The sequence below is a fragment of the Haliotis asinina genome, chromosome 2 (genome assembly GCF_037392515.1).
Source record: "Haliotis asinina isolate JCU_RB_2024 chromosome 2, JCU_Hal_asi_v2, whole genome shotgun sequence".
Classification (NCBI taxonomy): Eukaryota; Metazoa; Mollusca; class Gastropoda; order Lepetellida; family Haliotidae; genus Haliotis; species Haliotis asinina.
The window spans coordinates 32,177,367-32,196,306 of NC_090281.1; the positions used below are offsets into that span (position 1 = coordinate 32,177,367).

The window sequence follows — 18,940 nt, forward strand, 5'->3', positions numbered from 1 at the left end:
ATTTAGAACACTATTTTGAAAGCCTTCAGAACACTGTCAGTTTTTTTTAAGTCATGACACAGTGTGACAATTACGGCAGCGTATTAGGGCCACGGTGAAAAAGTTTTTTTGGTGTCACTATCTCCTACTTAAGACTTTATATCTCCTACGTGGGACTTACTATCTCCTACGTAGGACTTAGTATCTCCTACGTAGGACTTATTATCACCTACGTAGGACTTACTATTACGTAGTATTCCTAACTCTTACGTAGGAAATAGTAAGTCCCCTACTATCCCCTACGTAGGACTTAGTATCTTTTACGTAGGACTTACTATCTCCTACGAAGGAGACAGTAAGTCCTACGTAGATGATAGTATTCCTAACTCTTACGTAGGAGATAGTAAGTCCTACGTAGGTGATAATAAGTCCTACGTAGGAGATACTAAGTCCTACGTACATGATAATAAGTCCTACGTAGGATATGGTAATAATAGAGGCAAAGAAATAGCTTACGATTCTACACACATACGCGCGCGCGTGTGTATATATGTGTGTGTGTGTGTGTGTGTGTGTGTGTGTGTGTGTGTGTGTGTGTGTTTATTTATACGTTATAACAGGAGATACTACGCACACATCAGAAAAGGCAAAAACGTACGTGGGTTAAATGGCCTAGAGTGTGGGGTTCCTCGAGGGCTGCTGGATTAGTAGATTACCGTTACTAGGAAACCCTTGACGGCGCTACCGCTGCCATTCAGCGAATGTAAAAGTGAGTGAGTGAGTTAATATTTAACGTCACATCGGCAATATTGCAGCCATATCGTGACGAGAACATACGTGACAAAAAAGAATATGTATGCATGTTATGAAGACCCTGTCGACGAAGGACAGTAAAACCACTCGACTATCACAGTTAGTATTAAAACTAGAGTGGAAACTTAAAAAATGATAGTATCACTATTTGGACAGTACAACATAAAAACAGGCCATAGATCGCCAACAACAGATGGTAGATCACCATACCAGGGACCATGGGGACTTACAATACCTCTGCTACCTGCATGGTCCCTGGCTGGATTTACACCATCCCCCCAGCTGTTGGCGACTGTATGCAAGATTATCCACAAATTAAAATGACACATATTCTATGGCTAAAAAAGTGGAAGATTAAATCTGACTTAAACCGTTTTGGGGCTTACGTACCCTCTCAGGAGGACAATAATTTTAAGGTACTTCAACCCCCTTCGAGGATACAGCCACTAACAATCTTAGTAGCTAATTCAACTTCCAATCATGAAATATTAATCTATTTACTAGTCATGTAACAGGTCTAATTCTTTTAAAACGCAATGATTAAATGAGCACTAACATTACTAAAAGGATCCTTCATAGTTCTTGATTTGAAATAGTTATCCCTTGTGATGGAATATTCCACACCGAATGTTAAAGAATATTGAGCCAGGGCAACTACCGGTGCCAAGCGAACTGTTTGCTGTAAAGCAGACCCTAGTCACCTGCTATAAAGCAGAGTCGATATACCTGATCCTTTCTGTAAAGCAGACCCTTATCAGCTGCTGTAAAGCAGAGAGAATAAGCTGAAGACCCTAACCGTGCAAAATGTAGATGTGCAGCCAAATATAACAGCATCCCACGAGCACCCCGCCACAAGCACTAAAGTGCTACCCCACACCCAGGCCATGCAGTAGATAAACCCACCATTGGTGATTCTCCTCGGTTAAGAATCGAGTCCAGGGTTTTATCAATGTTTCGTAACAAAAACAGCCATACCTCCCCGTGACAGGTGTACACCGTCGAAGGCATACAGGTCCCTGTCTCTGGCGTTGAACTGGAGATGGAGGACCTGTATACCTCCAACACCTCGCACCATGTTACCAACCATCCTGTTCAGTTTAGCTCTTGCCCTCTCTATCTGGGTGGGGCGCCTAGCCACATGCCAGTATCTGCGAGGCAGCATGTCCGACCAGATGATTATGGACTTGGGCAGCAGCAATCTGATCCGGAGCATCGACAGCTCAATCTCATGACACAGCTCGCAGGCGGTGACTTGCCCTAGGTCGTTTGACCCTAAGTGAATGACGAGGGTCTTGGGGTGGCTGGCCGACCTGGCCACTTGTTGGTCCACCACCTGCCGTAGTTCTGCCAACCGCATACCTCCCCTCACCAGTCATAGCATGTTGTCGCTGTCAAGCTGATGGCCTGGTAACTGACTCTCGCTAGGTAAGTGGACCCGATCAGCCAAACTGAAACACGCGATCACTCAAAGGAGGAGAATGGACCTTACACAATAAAGCCAAATAGATTATTTATGAACCAGAGAGCCTATTAGATTATTATATGAAAAATGGAATGCGTATGTAAGTTTTGCAACACTCAGATCCCCATCGACCAAAGTGCTGGATTAGCTCTGAACTTACACCCTTGCACGCTGCCGTGGTAGCTGCTCCTATCCGAAAAGAATGGGAGGTATAGGAGGAAGTGTCTATCCCACTGAAAGCAAGAGATTTCTTTAAAACACCTTTAACTGATACCTATTTGCTGGGAACAGGTCAAAGTGCGCAAAGACCTGCTGTGATCCTTTTGTGCGCTTACCTAAATAAGCTCTATGCCGCTACCAGGCACAAACCATGGTTCGGAGAACTGGAGATGCTGATTGTAATACCTCTTGAGAGTTTGTCTGACTTTGAGTAACGGAGAGTAACTAACAGGTTGCTGTGACATCCTGGGCCTGACAGTCAGGCTGTTGTCATGTCTGTACCAATTCGCTTACCCGGAAAAATCCAAAGAACGCCACACAATACTGCTTGAAAAAGCGCAGCATCATAAGATGAGGAACATACTGACCTTAGATTTGCTACAATTACATGTAACAGTTCCAGGGTGATTGGTTTACGCAGGTCCCTTCTCGGACTGGCCTTATACATACCTTGTATCAGCTTGGTAACGATAAAATGTCCTTTGGTGTCCTGCATGTTGCTCAGCTTGGGGAAAGTTGCGATAGTGCTGATGTACGTTCTTACTGTGCTAGGTGCAAGCCCTGTCATAGACAAGTAAGCAATGAAATGAACAAGATTATCTAATGGTACTGGCAATGTTTCCGGGATCCCATATGTTCTTCTGAATGACCGCAGCGCCTCGACTCCAGCTTGTTAAGTCGACCATGTGTTACTCGCCAGTGATACTTGCAGCGATCTGTCAGCTCCTTTGTCAGAGGATCCAAAGGTTGTCTGGAAGTGGGGACGGTTGTGCCTCTGCACTTACTTGCGCTGCTGCTCGGAATCGGTGACACTGAAATCTCGACAAAACATTTGCGATTACATTGTTTGTGGTACTGATGTATTTTGTTTTGAACCATATGTTATGGGACAAACATAGCAAGACCAGCTGTCTGACTAGAGACATGATACGGGGTACCTTACATGTTTGTTTGTTGATGATGCTTGATTATCACAGAAGAAGAGTACCATCTTGTTGGCGAAACAGTTACCCCATGGCCGTGCTGCTAGTATGATAGGAAAAAGCTCCAAGAGCGTCATGTACTTCGTCAGACCGTCCGTTACCCAGGCGTTTGGTCAGCATCCGTTCACCTAGCGTCCCTGAAAGTATGCCCCACAGCCTGCGGTGCTGGCTGCGTCAGTAAATAGCTGCAGATGCGAACTGTCCAACCATTTACTTTCCTGAAACACAGATATGCCATTAAGAATGTTGATGAAAGTAAGCCATATAGATAGATCCTCCCTCACCGACTGCGTTAGGCGAACGTGATGTGACTGATGCCTTACCTTGCGAGTTGCGTCAATGAATGTGCAGAAAAACGGTCTGTCCATGGGAATGGCGCGGCACATAAAACTGATTTCAGCAACTTTCGAGTCATCTTTGATTTGCCTGAGGAAAGCAGAGTTTTTATCAACTGTGAAACCTCGTCTGGCTTGTATATTTCGTTGTGTCGATCTCGAGACCAAGGAATATCAAGGATGTTGCTGGGCCGACCGTTTTCTAATATGTAATTGGCACACCAAGATCAGAAAAGGCCGACAGGCATGTCCCAAGGTTCTGTTAGCACTCCCCGGACCCGTGGAGCCCTCATCAAGGTAGTGCATCAGCTGCATGTTGGGTAACTGTCTCAGCGTGTGCCACTGCAAAAAGGTACTGAAGTTTTCGAACACAGAGCATGATATTGAGCAGCCAAATGGCAAACATTTATCAAAGTAATACTGACCCAGGAAATGGATACCGAGCAATTCGAAATCTCTAGGACTGACTGGTATGATCCTAAATGCAGATTTGATGCCAAACTTGGCTAGCTGAGCATTTGGGCCGAGTTGCTGAACCATGTTCACAGCTTCAACAAAGGTGGCATATGAGACTAAACAGGCCTGTTGGTCAATATGGTCGTTTATTGATTTGCCTTGGGGGTAGGAAAGATGGTGAATTAATCGAAAATCATCAGCATTCTTACCTGTACATGTTTGCTTGTTTGGTACTAAACCGATTGTTGAAACTTGGCAGTTTTTTAACGGAGTTGAAGAAATGGGCCATCAATCCGCCCCAGCTTTAACTCGGAGTGTAATTTACTTTCTACAGTATCCTTCCTTGTAGGATCCATCACAAAAAGGTACTGAAGCGAATGTTGCTGTACCATCTTTGTAAGTGTTGCCCACTGAAGTTTTCCGATCTGGAACAACGTGACCTGTTGAAGTCCCAGCATGCATTGTCGCGAGTCCCCCCTGGGTATGCTACTATGGCTCGACCGCTCTTGTCCGCTGGGTGATACCGATCGCGACTGGGTTGTGTAGTCATGTACTTGAGCCAAAGTTCACCGTCGATCTTTGCCCACGATCTCGATGGGTCCCTTGTCATGCGATGACGGAACGGCTCATCGTTGAGTGTCCAGCCATCGCCTCCAAACCTCACCACTGCGTTTCTGATAGCTTCCATGTACGCCAACATACCCTGAATGGTAGACTGAGAAGTATCCTTTACCGTGTATGTACTCATGTAGATGTGGAAGGCACATGTCCAAGCACCAATGCTCAACTGCTCATTACTTACCCTGGTTGATGGCCTCAGCTTCACATGACCTGAAGGATCTAATTCCAGTGAATTAGCGCAAAGCTAACGGCATATGACGTCATGTGACGTTGTACGCGAAATTGATGACGTTGGGACATGACGTAGCATGTCAGCGTACGCAGAAAAGGAAGCGGAGGTCGATAATAGAATTAAGGCTTCGCATCCCTGTCACAAAGTGTGTAGTCTGTAAAGTGAAACGGTCACAATTGAAGAAATTATATCTGTGATATATATGTATATGGCTCCAAAAACGAAAACGTAAATTACCAGAGCTACGTATGTTTCAGTTCCGTCTTGCTTTTCAGCAGATATCGGTTAGCCACCTGCCGGTCATCATGTGTCATCACTTGGTCATAATGGAGATACAGCCTCAGAGTGGATGGATACAGCATCATGCATTGCCTGTACTATTTGCTGGGTTTCATTACACTGATTTTTGTATCATACAATCATTTCTCATTGATGCAGACTGAAACAAAGCAGGTATGATATGTTATTTCTTTCGAATGAATTTATCGCAACATAACATCTTTACTAAACGAGAAGGTCAGGTTTGGTGACAACATGTCATAGTAATCCAGTGGCGTAATAGGGCTCTCATAACATCAATCACTGAAAAGACTGGTTCGAACTCAATCATTTACAGACCCCCGCCGTATCTGTTGGGGTTGTCGCTGAAGAACATACAACACAAGAAGATGAAATCAAGAAGATTCTTTATCAAAGAATAAGAGAAGATGTTTATCAAAGAATAAGAGGCCAAATGGCCAAGTGTACAAACACAGAACAATATTGTACGGATGGACAGAATGTTAAAAACAATGTAATGAGTTTATTTTCATACAGACAGGTTACGCTTTAGAAATAATGCAACCGACTTCAATTTATGTGCATTTGTTAAAAGTTGTTTATATTTTGCGTATGGCAAATATAAGGTAAAATTTTTTCTGTGTACAGAATAGTGAGTGATGAGCTAAGGATTTAACGTCACATCGGCAATATTTCAGCCATATCTGGAAGAGAACAAACTTAGCAGATATTGGAAATACCTGCCACGAAGGACAAGTAAACATTAGCAGCGTATCACATAATTCAATTCTAAAAACAAATCATTTCCAATTCTAAAAATTCAACTCAATATGACATGTAGTAACACTGAAACACGGACTAACGACCACCAACAGCTAAGCTAAGCCATCTTACTGCGGTTCGTGGGGACTTCAGGACATCAGCTTTCTACATGAATCCCGAGCTGGATTTAAACCAATATTTCCGGTACTGTGTACAGACTAAAATGTACGCACCAGTAAAAATGAAATTTACTTCGTGTAGCATTAAAGTCAAATTTGTCTCATATCAGTACCTTGCAATTCATATTATTATCATAACGTTGTTGAACATTTAACTGATGACTTAAACAGTGGAATTTGCATAAATTGCTTATAAGGTAATTGTGACAACGCACCAATATGTATTTTTCAGGTTCCGGGGCGTACTTGATTGCTCCATAGCCTCTTAGAAAGAATTTAAAATTTCAGTATCTTGACTTCTTTGTCTAAATTCACTTATGAACCTTTCTATATTCCCCCATTCCTGTGTAATCCAAACATAAAATCGAGTTCAGAATAATAGTAGTAACCCAAATAGCATCTTCTAAAATTCCAATCAATCATCTAATATACAAAATCAATGATGTACTTTTACTAACGTATTTGGAATTTGTTGCACTGGCCGTATTATGTGCTAGCTAATATTGAGTGAGTGAGTGAGTTAATATTTATTGTCACATTGCAGCCATATTGTGACGAGAACAAGTAATAAGGAATATAAGAAACAAAAATCCTGTAGACGAAGAACAGTTAAACTAGTATATATCACAGATATCCATTTAAGACTAGTCATTAAATCTAAAACAGTTTAACAAAACAGTATAAAAGTGGGCTACACATAGCCAACAACTGAAGACAGATGTATGCTTACTGTGTTTGCATCATCAAATCTGTTGCACTGACCGCATTATGTAAGACTAATGTACTGCTTAACAAGTATTAGATTAACCAGCGCAGTGAACGCGCTTGTGGCAAGCAGGCGTGGCAAATAATGCGGACCAATACACTTGGTTGCTGAAGGTAGATTGGCGATTAAGTACGTGCAAAACATGCTGACCGTGGCGTGAAATCAATACGGCTCCTTTTTAACATTTGTCTCGTAGAGCGATTTAGTTTAGCAAAACGCCATCACTACACAATTCGCACGAGGAAAATTGAACTTTTCAATATTTTCAACGACAAAATGTTTCCCTTTTGCTTCAAATGGTATGTTCTGGAGACATTCCCATATAGGCAAACTGGGGTCATATATTTGTCAGGTCGTAGCTTATCTAATACTTGCCTATGGACCAATGGCCTACATGTATGTTTGCAAATAAACAAATCCAATATACAACACAGACCGCTTGTGCATTAGGCAATCCATACATATATATTGGAAACGTCTCAAGCCCACTCTCCTTTGTTTTTCAACTCCAAGAAGTAATTCAAAAATATCTGCGCTTTAAGAAAATTGATCCCCGGACCAAAATGAGTTCCATCCAAACTCCGAATTCCTCGAGTCAAATTGAATGTATCGAACATGGGAACGTTGTACTGCCCTACAAACCTCTCCATGTACCGGTTGTAGAGTTGAACGTTTTCATTATTTACTCCCGGAACAAGCTCTCTTCGCCATAGTCCGAAACCACTGAACCCAGACCATAGCAATTTGGGCCACTTCCGTGTGGTGTTTTTTTTCACAGAGTCTATGATCGCTCTGGCGTAATTGGAGTTATCTGTTATGTTGAACATCCGCCAGAGGCCACTCCCAAAGAAAACCAAAGATTTGGGCTTATCCAGTATGTTCTTCAACTCGTTTATCATGGCCTCACCTCCCATATCGAGCCGACCACAAAACAGGAACTTTGCTTTCACTGTTCCGGTGCAGAGAGTTGGGGAATAGTCAAGGTTTGGACGACAGTTCTTAAAAGGAAACACGTTTTTCCCCTCACACTGTTGTTTTATCTCTGAAAAGTAAAAACCAAACAAATATAATTTGCACAGTCACTGTAATCTTTAACCGACGTGCAAATGGACTGACTATTTAGTGTTCAGGGTTTTTTTTCAGTCATTATTACAAGGTATAGAGTGTTTCCAGAACATGGAAAATAGAAAAATTATATTTTTTTAAAAAATACATATACATGTTTATTCATGGAATCCTGTGTGTCCCATAATACATTCAATGTTACAAAATGAAGAGACTTCGCTTTTGTGAGTAGATGAGAGTGAGTGAGTTAATATTTAATGTCACATCAGCCATATTGCAGCCATATCTTGACGAGAGCATACTTGACATAGAAAAAGGAATATATGCATATTATAAAAAAAATGTCGACGAAAGACAGTAAATCAACTATAATATCACAGTTAGAATTTAAAACCATGTAAAACTAGCATGTGAAGTTAAAACTAACAGGACAGTACAACATAAAACCTGGCTATAGATCACCAACAACTGAAGATGCATCACCATAGGGACTTACAGCACATTTGCTACCTGCATGGACCGAGTAGATGCGATACATTAAATCAAGCATCGTCCTAACCCCTGCTAATTAACCAACACTCGTCGACCCCGACCCAAATGAGAGACCAGAGAGTTTGACACCAAATTTTGTTTCCTTTCTAAACAAAAGAACCCGTGAAGGTCCGTGGTAAAATAGACACATCTTTACCATAAAAGGCGACTGTGCTTGTCGTAAGGGGCGACTAACGGAATCGGATGGTCGGGCTCTCTGACTTGGATGACACATGTCATTGGTTCCCAGTTGCGCAGATCGATGGTCATGCTGTTGATCACTGAATTGTCTCTTACAGAGTCGATTATATATTTTTAAACTATATACTGAACAGCATGATAAACAGTTGAATGTTGCAATAAGTTCAAAGTGATCACAACACAGTACAGTATTTCGAACGGAAATACCCCTGAACGCGAACGTGACAGGCCTCATCAGTAGTGCGTATATAGCAAACATGAACTTGTACAGAACGTCGCCATATTGAGTTCACAAGTGTCTGAAAGAATGCCGGAGGCAAGAGGTTCCACTTAAACACCATCTGTGCAAGTGTGAGGGTCTGTCTACCCTGAGCAATCCTTCGTCCAATTTCGTCCCATTTCCGGTGAAAAAGACGTCCATGGAAGAGCATTAATGTTGTTCTAAGCCAGATTATCCTTCGACACCAGTACTGTGTGAGGACTATAAACGTTGCTGGCGTTCTTGGCGTGTCAAAACTGGACCATATATAGCCGTTGGCAGTGGATTGTAGCAACTCGAAGACTATGCCTAATCGTATGGCTGCACACTGCTTCCATTGATCCACGAACTAAGGCTTCTGTTCCTCAGATGAATGGCCCAGAAGAACCGATCTTGTAAATGAATTGTCACTAGTGGCAGTCCGGTAGGTGGAAGATCAGCATCTACCCCGGTTTGCTGATGGCGTTGTGCAATTAGTGTAATGCTGGTAAGATGACGACCCAATTGTCTTGCTACAGCGGTTGCAGAGCTACCTGTGCGGAACTTTCCAATGGCCATTCCCCTCTGCTCAGTCGTTAGTCTAAGCATCGTTTGTGTGGTGTGTACACCTCCTAGCGTCAATAATGAGTTGGGATATTTTCACACAAACTTTTATAGAGGATACCTCAACGTGAAATGCATGCATACCATCCATAAACGTCGATGCACGTGCTACAGTTATGGATGGGGGGTTGTTTGTTTGTTTGTGTGTGTGTGTGTGTGTGTGTGTGTGTGTGTGTTTGTGTGTTTGTGTGTTTGTGCATATGTTTCGTGTGGACGTCAAATTGCATGACATCATCTCCTTTGGGATCATAAACATGAAAGCCTCTTTTCTGAAAATTCTTTTTCTTTAACTTGCGTTTCTTTTGCTCTTCAATATGAAGGAGTGAAGATTGAAACAACAATGTGGTTCTTCTAGCCTCAGTTAACATAACCATTCTATGTAAGTATCACTGCATTAATTGGTATAAAAAGGAACGTGGCTCCAGTGCCACATCAAATATCCCCACAAATAAGAGAATTTCGTTAAAGGAGAAACAAAACTTCAAACTCCTAAAGCGCCAAAACATTATAGGCACCCGTGAAGAGCCACCTCCTCGTGGTGGTTGCTGGACAACGCTAAGAACTCTTCAAACCTCCGTTATGCACCCAGGGGAATACTGGTCCACACCACCCCATTGCTTGTCCTACCATCGAATTGGGCAGCCTGTGTGCCGTGGTTTGCGACCCTGTGTCGGTGAAGTCGAGATCCTGGTGTTTGGGGGCATTAGTGGCATGGAACTGTGTTTCTTTTGCTCAACACCAAACTTCGGCCCCTACTTCACCTAGATGGGTGGTTGAATGAACCTAGTTCAGTCAATCGGCTGTTCACGCCAGGCCCTTGCATTGATGATTATTTTTGCTGTTCAAAGTCAGATTCTATATATTTGCATTTATGAAACTGCCTAGAGTATGCCAGAGAGCGGTGGCTCATGGGTCAATCTGTTGATGTTGACCGGTGCATTCTATACATCTATAGCTGTCTGGCTGCCTCGTCCCATAATAACAATAATCAAATCTATTAAACAAATATAGCTATTCATGCCATATTTACTGGCGTATGCTACCCTTGTATCCCTGGTGTTAGCATCCTTGAGATTGACAGATTGACCCGTCCTCCCTGACACTCAGGGGTGCTGAATTCTTATATTGTACCATGTCTCAATACAATGCAAAGCAGACATGTAGATGTAATCTCATCTGATGAGGTGGTCGTTCCTGAGATTTCAGATTCTTTCCCACGATTCATAGTAACTGCGTCAGTTGTTGTAAGCCCATTAATACTATAATCCATTTGCTCTCTCAGTGGACATTAGAGGTATCAGTGGAGATATCAAGAATTTCTCACGGCTACGGACTGGTGCCTTGCTAGTGGAATGGGCACGGAAACAACAACAACCCCCCTCCCCCAGTCAATCTGTTGGGCCTACAACAGTCTGTTAATACTCCCGTTGTTGTTTCAGTGCACAAGACACTGAACACGAGCAGAGGCATTGTCAGACATTTTGCTCGCTGTCTTTCTGACAACTAGGGGGAAATGGCTGTTGAATTAAAAGCTCAAGGAGTTGCGAATGTAAAACGTTCTTTTTCCAGAAAAAACACAAGATGGTACCTTTGTTAAAAACTCACACCTATCTTTTCACTTTTTCTTAACCTGCAATACCTAAATCACTAAAGGCTGCATATTTCAACATCGGGGTGGAGGTGTATATACCATATCCACTCCGATGTTCACAGTGCCAAAAGTTTCGTCATGGCGCCAAGTTCTGCCGAAGCAAGATGGTAGCATTCTGTCGTTGCAGTGGAGCCCATGATAGTTCTGAGTGCACACATGAGGTTTTTTAATGTAGTATTTTTTTCTTTTAAAATTCGGCTAAATTGTTCCCACAATCGCCAGCGGCTGAAGGGGTGGTGTAAATCCAGCTAGGGTCCATGCAGTTACCAAAGGCACTGTATGTCCCCATGGTCCCTAGTATTGTGATCTACCTTCAGTTGTTGGTGATCTATGTTTTATATTGTTTTTGTCCTAAGAGTGCTACTAGTTTTAACTTTTCATGCTGGTTTTTATTTTAATTGTGATATTCTAGTTGTATTACTGTCCTTTGACGACAGGTTCTTATAATATACCCATTTCTATATCAGTCATGTTCATGGATGAAATAATATGTGACGTTAAATATTAATTCACTCACTCACCCTTAACATTATACACACAGACACATATCTTGCTGAATTCAGCAACGGAAACAGGAAGTCTTGGTCTCGAATATTAAGTATAATCATTGCTACCACGAATGATGGGTTTTATTTAAATTCCCAAAAATGTATTTATGACAAGTTGGGACAAGCTCCCATGAGCAATCTAAAATGTAAACACTTTGAAAAAAACAAAGTTGAATTCTATCGAAACATTTGATTTTGAAAAACATTTGTCACACGTGACAAATTTAAGGGGAATCTTAACATTAGGTGATTTCATGGGTTATTTGTTAATACTGACCATTGCATTAGTATACCTATCCTCAGAGGTTTCAGGGAGATTGCAATAAATGCCATGCAAAGATCTTTATACTTCCGCCGTGGTAACATCTATGCAATATTTGAAAGACATTTCCCAAACGTGACGAGTTCTATTTCCCTACGTGTTCACGTTTCTTTACGCGTGGAGTCGTAATTTAGCATTTCAAATTGAAAAGGGTAATTTGGCAAAGTGAGTGAATGAGTTACAATTTATTCAACATTTATTCATTTATTCAGCCATATCGTGACCAGAACAATTAATTGTTCTACATAGTAATTCAGGGTACATTATAAAAAAACTGTCAAAGGACAGGGAAATAAATAGATTATCACAGATGTGAATTTAAAACTAGTAATTGAATCAAAATGTTTAACTATAGATGGCAAAACAACATAAAAACGGGCTATCGATTGCCAACAACTGAAGGAAGATCACCATACTAGTGGTTATGGAGACTTACTGTACCGCTCGGCAAAGACGTTAAACTTTAATATCAGGTACTGTCCATGATCTATTATCGTTCAATAACATTGGAAAAATCAAATGCCCTGATTTAAGCGCCTCAACTTGCAATAAATGAGAACAGTGAGACCGCCTCGTTTATTTCATTATTAGATCTATACCCAAAATTTCAGAGGGGAAAAAATCGAAAATGTTCCCTGCACGAAGATTTCAGAGGTCATGCCACCCTCAGGTCACACCATTCTAGGTCACAACATTCCAGGTCACCAATGAACACTTAGGTGGGTTCAATCAATGGTGTGGGGTTCGCAAACACTTGGAATCGCCGTTATTATACAGGGATTCATATACATGTTCAAAGTTAAACTGGTGTTTAATGTTCTCTTTGAGGGTATCCTTTTGTTCCTTTTGTCTCAGGGTTTAATTGTGTTTGTTTACAATACATACTGAGAGGTGTATTAGGTGCCAGTCCTCCATGTCGATAGTCTCCCTTGACGATAATGATGAAGGCCAAGAACATCTGCCGGATGACAGAGTCGCCATAAAAGTGGAACGTTCCTCCTTTGAGAATTTCACACGCAGATTTGGACGTGAAGTTTTTCACTTGGCATCTGGAATAATTTACAAAATAGTTATGGGTGATGTACATAAAGAATTTACGTATGCACCTTTTTACACATCTCTCGCATGACTGAACGAAACCCGTGCTTAACCCATGTGCATGCGCAGTGATAAGGTTCGCACGGCTTGAACCGGTACGGCGACTCGTACAAACACAGCAAGTGATGCGCGCAAGGAATATCGCTACGGTCGAAGATGGAGAACAGAAGATTTTCTTGTGATTAAAAGCATCTTGGGCCTGCAGTAATAAATATGCACTGGTCCCATACATGCAGACTTGCAAACCAAGTTCTCAAGAAGGTGTAGCATTAGAAATACTAATTTCATAGCTAAAAATTGTTCAGCTTGAAAACTGTAATGTTTTAACACATCTCTATGGAAACAGAAAAATATTTTGTGACAAGCTGTCTCTGTCACTGACAAAACTCAATGTCTGTTTTATTGCCACTTATGTGTCAGCCTGCCTGTCCACTAATGGCAATATGCAAAGCACAACTTCAATCATTGACCACATGCATTTTGAACACCTTTCAAGCTACACACTATAAACGAAACACATAGATTTATGGCTAGTGCATCTGGGTTCTGTCGCTATTACGTAATTACACAGACAGGCACGTGTCATACGACATGTTATTATATCCGTGGGTTGCAAACAAACTGCATCTGCCCTCTTAATAAAAAGTAGGGGAACCTGAACTTTGAAGTCTGGTAGAAAGAAAACCCTTATATGTTATAATGACATTCATGTTGTGTATACAGCATCATTTCATGTTATCACTACACACAAACACAATGCATGGGAAGCACGTGTACAGCGTGGCAGCCTCCTACACGTGCTTGGGGTGTCATTGTGAATCTTCACGTTTTTCAGGCAGGCTGATAAATCACTGTAGACCATTTTTTCCGATACTATTTTTGCATCTGTGCATAGTCAGGCTTTGCAAGCTCAAATCACACACTACTGACCGAAAATTGTAAACTTTAAATTTTTATGTCATACTCCAGGCACATAACAAGGGGGATAACCGAAAGAACAGTTTTTCTTTGAATGAAATCCATGTGTGATGCATTCTCAAAACATCCGTTATTATTGTATCAACATTGATTTAATCCAATATATCTCCCGTACATCGTAAAATCGTACAGTTCCCCTACTTTTTTTCAAGCGTATACTTTTTCCCAGATGACTGGATCGAGCTGTCAGTTTCAAGTTTGTACTTGGACGAATGACAGTTCCCAGCCACACAGGAGTTCTCCATCACAGTATTTGTTGACTGGGCCGAATGGAAATACAGAGAGCATGTATTTACCGAACCCAAGATCTCTGTATACGTTATATATTAATTATAGATGGATAACAGCCTCTTCTAGTGTATACGTGATGAGACGTTTCGGTCTGAATCCTTATACCGTTGTCACTCTTACTTGACAACGGTATGTGAATCGATAACAAAACGTCATATCATATACAAACAAAGTCGTCATCCACAAAAATATTCTTATTTTCTTATTACTCACCATACTTCTGTCATGCCAATCAAACAAATCATCTCTGTATACTCACAATGAGCCTTCTGCGGATCGCCAAACGAACCAGCCAATAAAAATCTTCGTTACACTTGAGTGCACACCCATTCACTCTGACCAGGTTGGGTCTCCCGAGTGCTTCGTTTCAAGTGCATAAAAAAACAAGTACAAAATATTGCACTTTTTTATTCGCGATTGTACGCTTATAACGTGTTTATTTCTTTTTTCACAATCAACAATGTATATTATACGTCATGAATAAGTGAATACGTTATAAATAAGTAATAATTGTGTTAAATTATGTTTGATTGTTTTTATGCAATGTCACTTTCAACGATATTTCTATGTGTGCACACATGGAATAATTTGGATAGTTTACCATTACAAAACTCATTTCAAACGTTTAGTTTTTAAGCCATTTGCTATAAATGTCCGGATACTGTGATTGTCAGGAAATTGCAGAATTTCCAATGCTGCGCACGTTTAGTGTACATGAGATACGATATGGACCTATACCTTTGGAATACTTGGAGAAACAAGTGAATGAGTGGTGTGTCATTCCGTTCTCTTTCATGGCTTTCGTTCTCTTTCATCAATGCTGAATCAAACTATATGAAATAAAGTCGAGCACCGCTGTTTCGATATTCATGGGACCAAGAAAAATATCATCTTATCTGAAATTCGAGAATTCGTCATCGGTAGCTGGGGAATAAGTGAGGCGGTCATCCTCAACAGCAGCATATCCATATCGTGTGAAAACGAGATCATGAAATTATGTCGATATATCTGAAATATAGAGACATTCGCATCGAGTTAAGAAGCTTGAATGATAAATTATAAAGAATATTGCCTGGACCGAGATGTTAACTCGATATCTCAGTTGTCTCGGTGTATCAGAGCTCCATACAACGGTGCTCGACTGTTTATTCCAAATGTAAGGATACTAATTTTAACTCAGCAACTCGACCTCTCTGCAGCTTCGATTATGCAGCTCGTTAACATTCACAGCTGAAGGTATGCCTTGTACACTAGCGAGATATATCTAATCGGTGGTGAACAAGGAGAAGGTTTGATTAAACTTTATCACAGCAAACTCTTTAACAAAGAACTATTTCGACAGAAACAGTAGTAGATATGGTGGGGGTACGAGTACACGCCTGTAGAGTATGCCACAGGGTTGTATGTCATGTATGTCATGGTCCCATGGTAGATGTGAAGCCGAATACAGAACGACCCTGAGTTTTCCTTCTGTTTTAATCTAATGCTATCGTTGACCCGGGACTCCAAACGGGGAGTTGTAGATGGTGTCAAAATTCAACAGCGTCTAAATCGGCGAAGCAACGGCGATTTTGAAAGCGTGAAAGGGATCAAACTCCGGTGGACCTTACAAAAAACAGTACCAAGTCTGCTTTGTTTACATGTGGGTGAACGTGAATGCCTACATCAGTCAGCAGGGAGTCAATGTGACTGTGGAGAACACGATCTTGCTCTCTAAATTCATTCATACATCTAATGTGTTTGAAGTGAACATCCACGAAAGTATCGGAAACTCAACTGGAAACTATTTCATAACCAATATACACGATGAGTGAGTGAGTTAATATTTATCGTCACATCGTCAATATTTCAGCCATATTATGACAAGACCAATTAATTACAAAAATGCATATTAATTATTGCTACATTGTTAAAAAAAACTGTCAACGAAGGGCATTAAAACTAACTAGAATGTCACAGAGACGAGAGTGTAAAACTAGTAATTAGATCTAAAACAGTTTAACAAAAGAGGACAAAACAATATAAAAGTGAGCTATAGATTGCCAACAACTGAAGGTAGATCACCTCACTAGGGACCATGGGGACTTATGGTACAATTGCTTCCTGCATGGGTCCTCGATGGGTTTACACCATCCCTTCTGCCATTAGAAATTTAGACAGATCTAGCCATACATTTAAAGGACATAAAGAGTGGAAAATTGTAATGTACTTCGAATGTTTTGGGTCTTAAGTATCCTCTCAGTAAGATAGTTCTACAATACTTCAAACCCCTTTGAGGGTACAGCCACTGACAATCTAAGTTACTAATCTAAACTACCAAGCATTAAAATATCTATACACAGTCCATAGTAATCAGAATTCATCAGTGAAGTCAATTTCCTTCAAAAAAGCAATAATTACATGAAAACTAACAGTGGCAAAAAAAATCCTGAAGTGTTTCTGCAGTGAAAAACTTATCCCTAGTTCATAACATGAAGTTTATTGTTGTGTCTATGCTGCTACTTGCAGGAACTTCACATAGTTTCTAAAGGACAAACATCTAAGTGAGTGAGTGAGTTTAGTTTTACGCCGCACTCAGCAATATTACAGCTATATGGCGGCGGTCTGTAAATAATCGAGTCTGGACCAGACAATCCAGTGATCAACAACATGAGCATCGATCTGCGCAATTGGGAACCGATGACATGTGTCAACCAAGTCAGCGAGCCTGACCACCCGATCCCGTTAGTCGCCTCTTACGACAAGCTGAGTCACCTTTTATGGCAAGCATGGGTTGCTGAAGGCCTATTCTACCCCGGGACCTTCACGGGTCACAAACATCTAATACTAAGAACCAATACACCAAAGACAAAATGGTTTCAAGTCAAAGAAACTAAAACTAGGAAATACATTTCCTAGATAAACCTGTGCCTGAAAACAAGATCATCTGGGAGTCGGAGAAATGAAAATTACAGTAAAAGACAACAAAAGAAAACATACTTCTCCAAATTGTCGATTGCCTTAAGGCAAAAGATAAAATTTTGGATTGAAAGAAAGAGAAAATGGGAAAAGAAAAATACATTCATCAAACAAACAAAAAAATCTTTTTATTTTAGAAATAATGAAAAACACTTCTACAGGCAGCGTAATCAAGTGGTGATGATGAGCATGATAAACAGACTCCCATGGATGCGAATGAAAGGTTCTGGAAGCAGTTATGGTCTGTACCTGGTGTACCTGAAAAGTTTTATCATAAAGTTTAAATCTCATACAGCTTCAGGGCCTTATGGCATCAAAAACCGGTATTAGAGACTGTTTCCCGGTGTCCAAACGCCATTACTTCACTGCTTAAATACTCTCGTGGACACAGGTGATGTTCCTACATGGTTCTGCGAAGGTTGCACAATACGTCTCTCCAAGAAGGAAACTTGTCTGATCCCCCAAACCTCCGCCCTATCACATGTTTGACTTCTCAATATAAATTATTCACAGGATGTTTGACAAACGTCGAGTCATCATACTGTTTTTCAAATGATATAATTTACAGGGAGCAGAAGGGAGCGAGAAAGGGATGTTGACAAATGTAATACCCTTCATTTGAAACGTGGCAAGGTAACTAATGATGGATCATTTGACTATTTTTTTATCTCTCTAACTTTATATATGGCATGAATAATAGAGTGACAGTAACTTGAGTTTTAATCCCCTACTAAGCCCCTTTATTCCACATCGTCACGATATGGCTGAAATAGTGCCGACGTGACGTTAAATATTAACTCACTCACTCACCCTTTATTCCACCATTAACTTTAAGAACTTGACAATGAAGCTGGCAAAGACGCAGGACACCGTCTCTCTCACTCACCGTTTATCATCAGGAATCCATTTTGAATATTCAGCATGTTTTTGAGTTCGAAGGTCATAGCATCCTTCACAAACACATTCTTCTGTTGTTTTCTTTTGACACACGTTGTCATAGCAACACGGTGTACTTCCTCTTGGTTCACACAACACACGGAACCACTTCATGCTTGACCTTCCAACCAAAGTACGCTAAGTGCTCTTCTCCCTTGTGGAACCGGGACAGAACGTGTCCACAGCACCCCTATTGCTGGTCGTACGAGACTACCAAATTGTTCAACGTGTTTGCTATGCGTTTCGCCCTTGTGAAGGTGGAGAACGACATCCTGGTGGTTGAGAGCAATTGGAGACCGGAACAGCGTTCCTTTGCCCAACATACCACTTCTGCCCTTACTTCACTTTACTAGACGGGTGGTAGAATTTTGCGCATTACTTCTATCTGGGTGTTGGCCTTTTCACTTTCTACT

At 41.0% G+C, this 18,940-nt stretch overlaps 1 protein-coding gene and 1 pseudogene across 1 annotated transcript; both read right to left on the reverse strand.

Annotated features, from left to right (window-relative positions):
• Positions 1 to 1,738: 1,738 nt before the first annotated feature.
• On the reverse strand, positions 1,739 to 4,639 carry LOC137271751 (uncharacterized; annotated as a pseudogene).
• Positions 4,640 to 7,565: 2,926 nt separating this feature from the next.
• Positions 7,566 to 18,641, reverse strand: LOC137271753 (uncharacterized). Its single transcript, XM_067804157.1, has 3 exons — positions 18,478 to 18,641; positions 13,152 to 13,315; positions 7,566 to 8,128 (listed from the first exon to the last, which is right to left on the reverse strand). The coding sequence occupies exons 1-3, from the start codon at positions 18,639 to 18,641 to the stop codon at positions 7,566 to 7,568; spliced, it is 891 nt and encodes a 296-aa protein (XP_067660258.1).
• Positions 18,642 to 18,940: the final 299 nt, after the last annotated feature.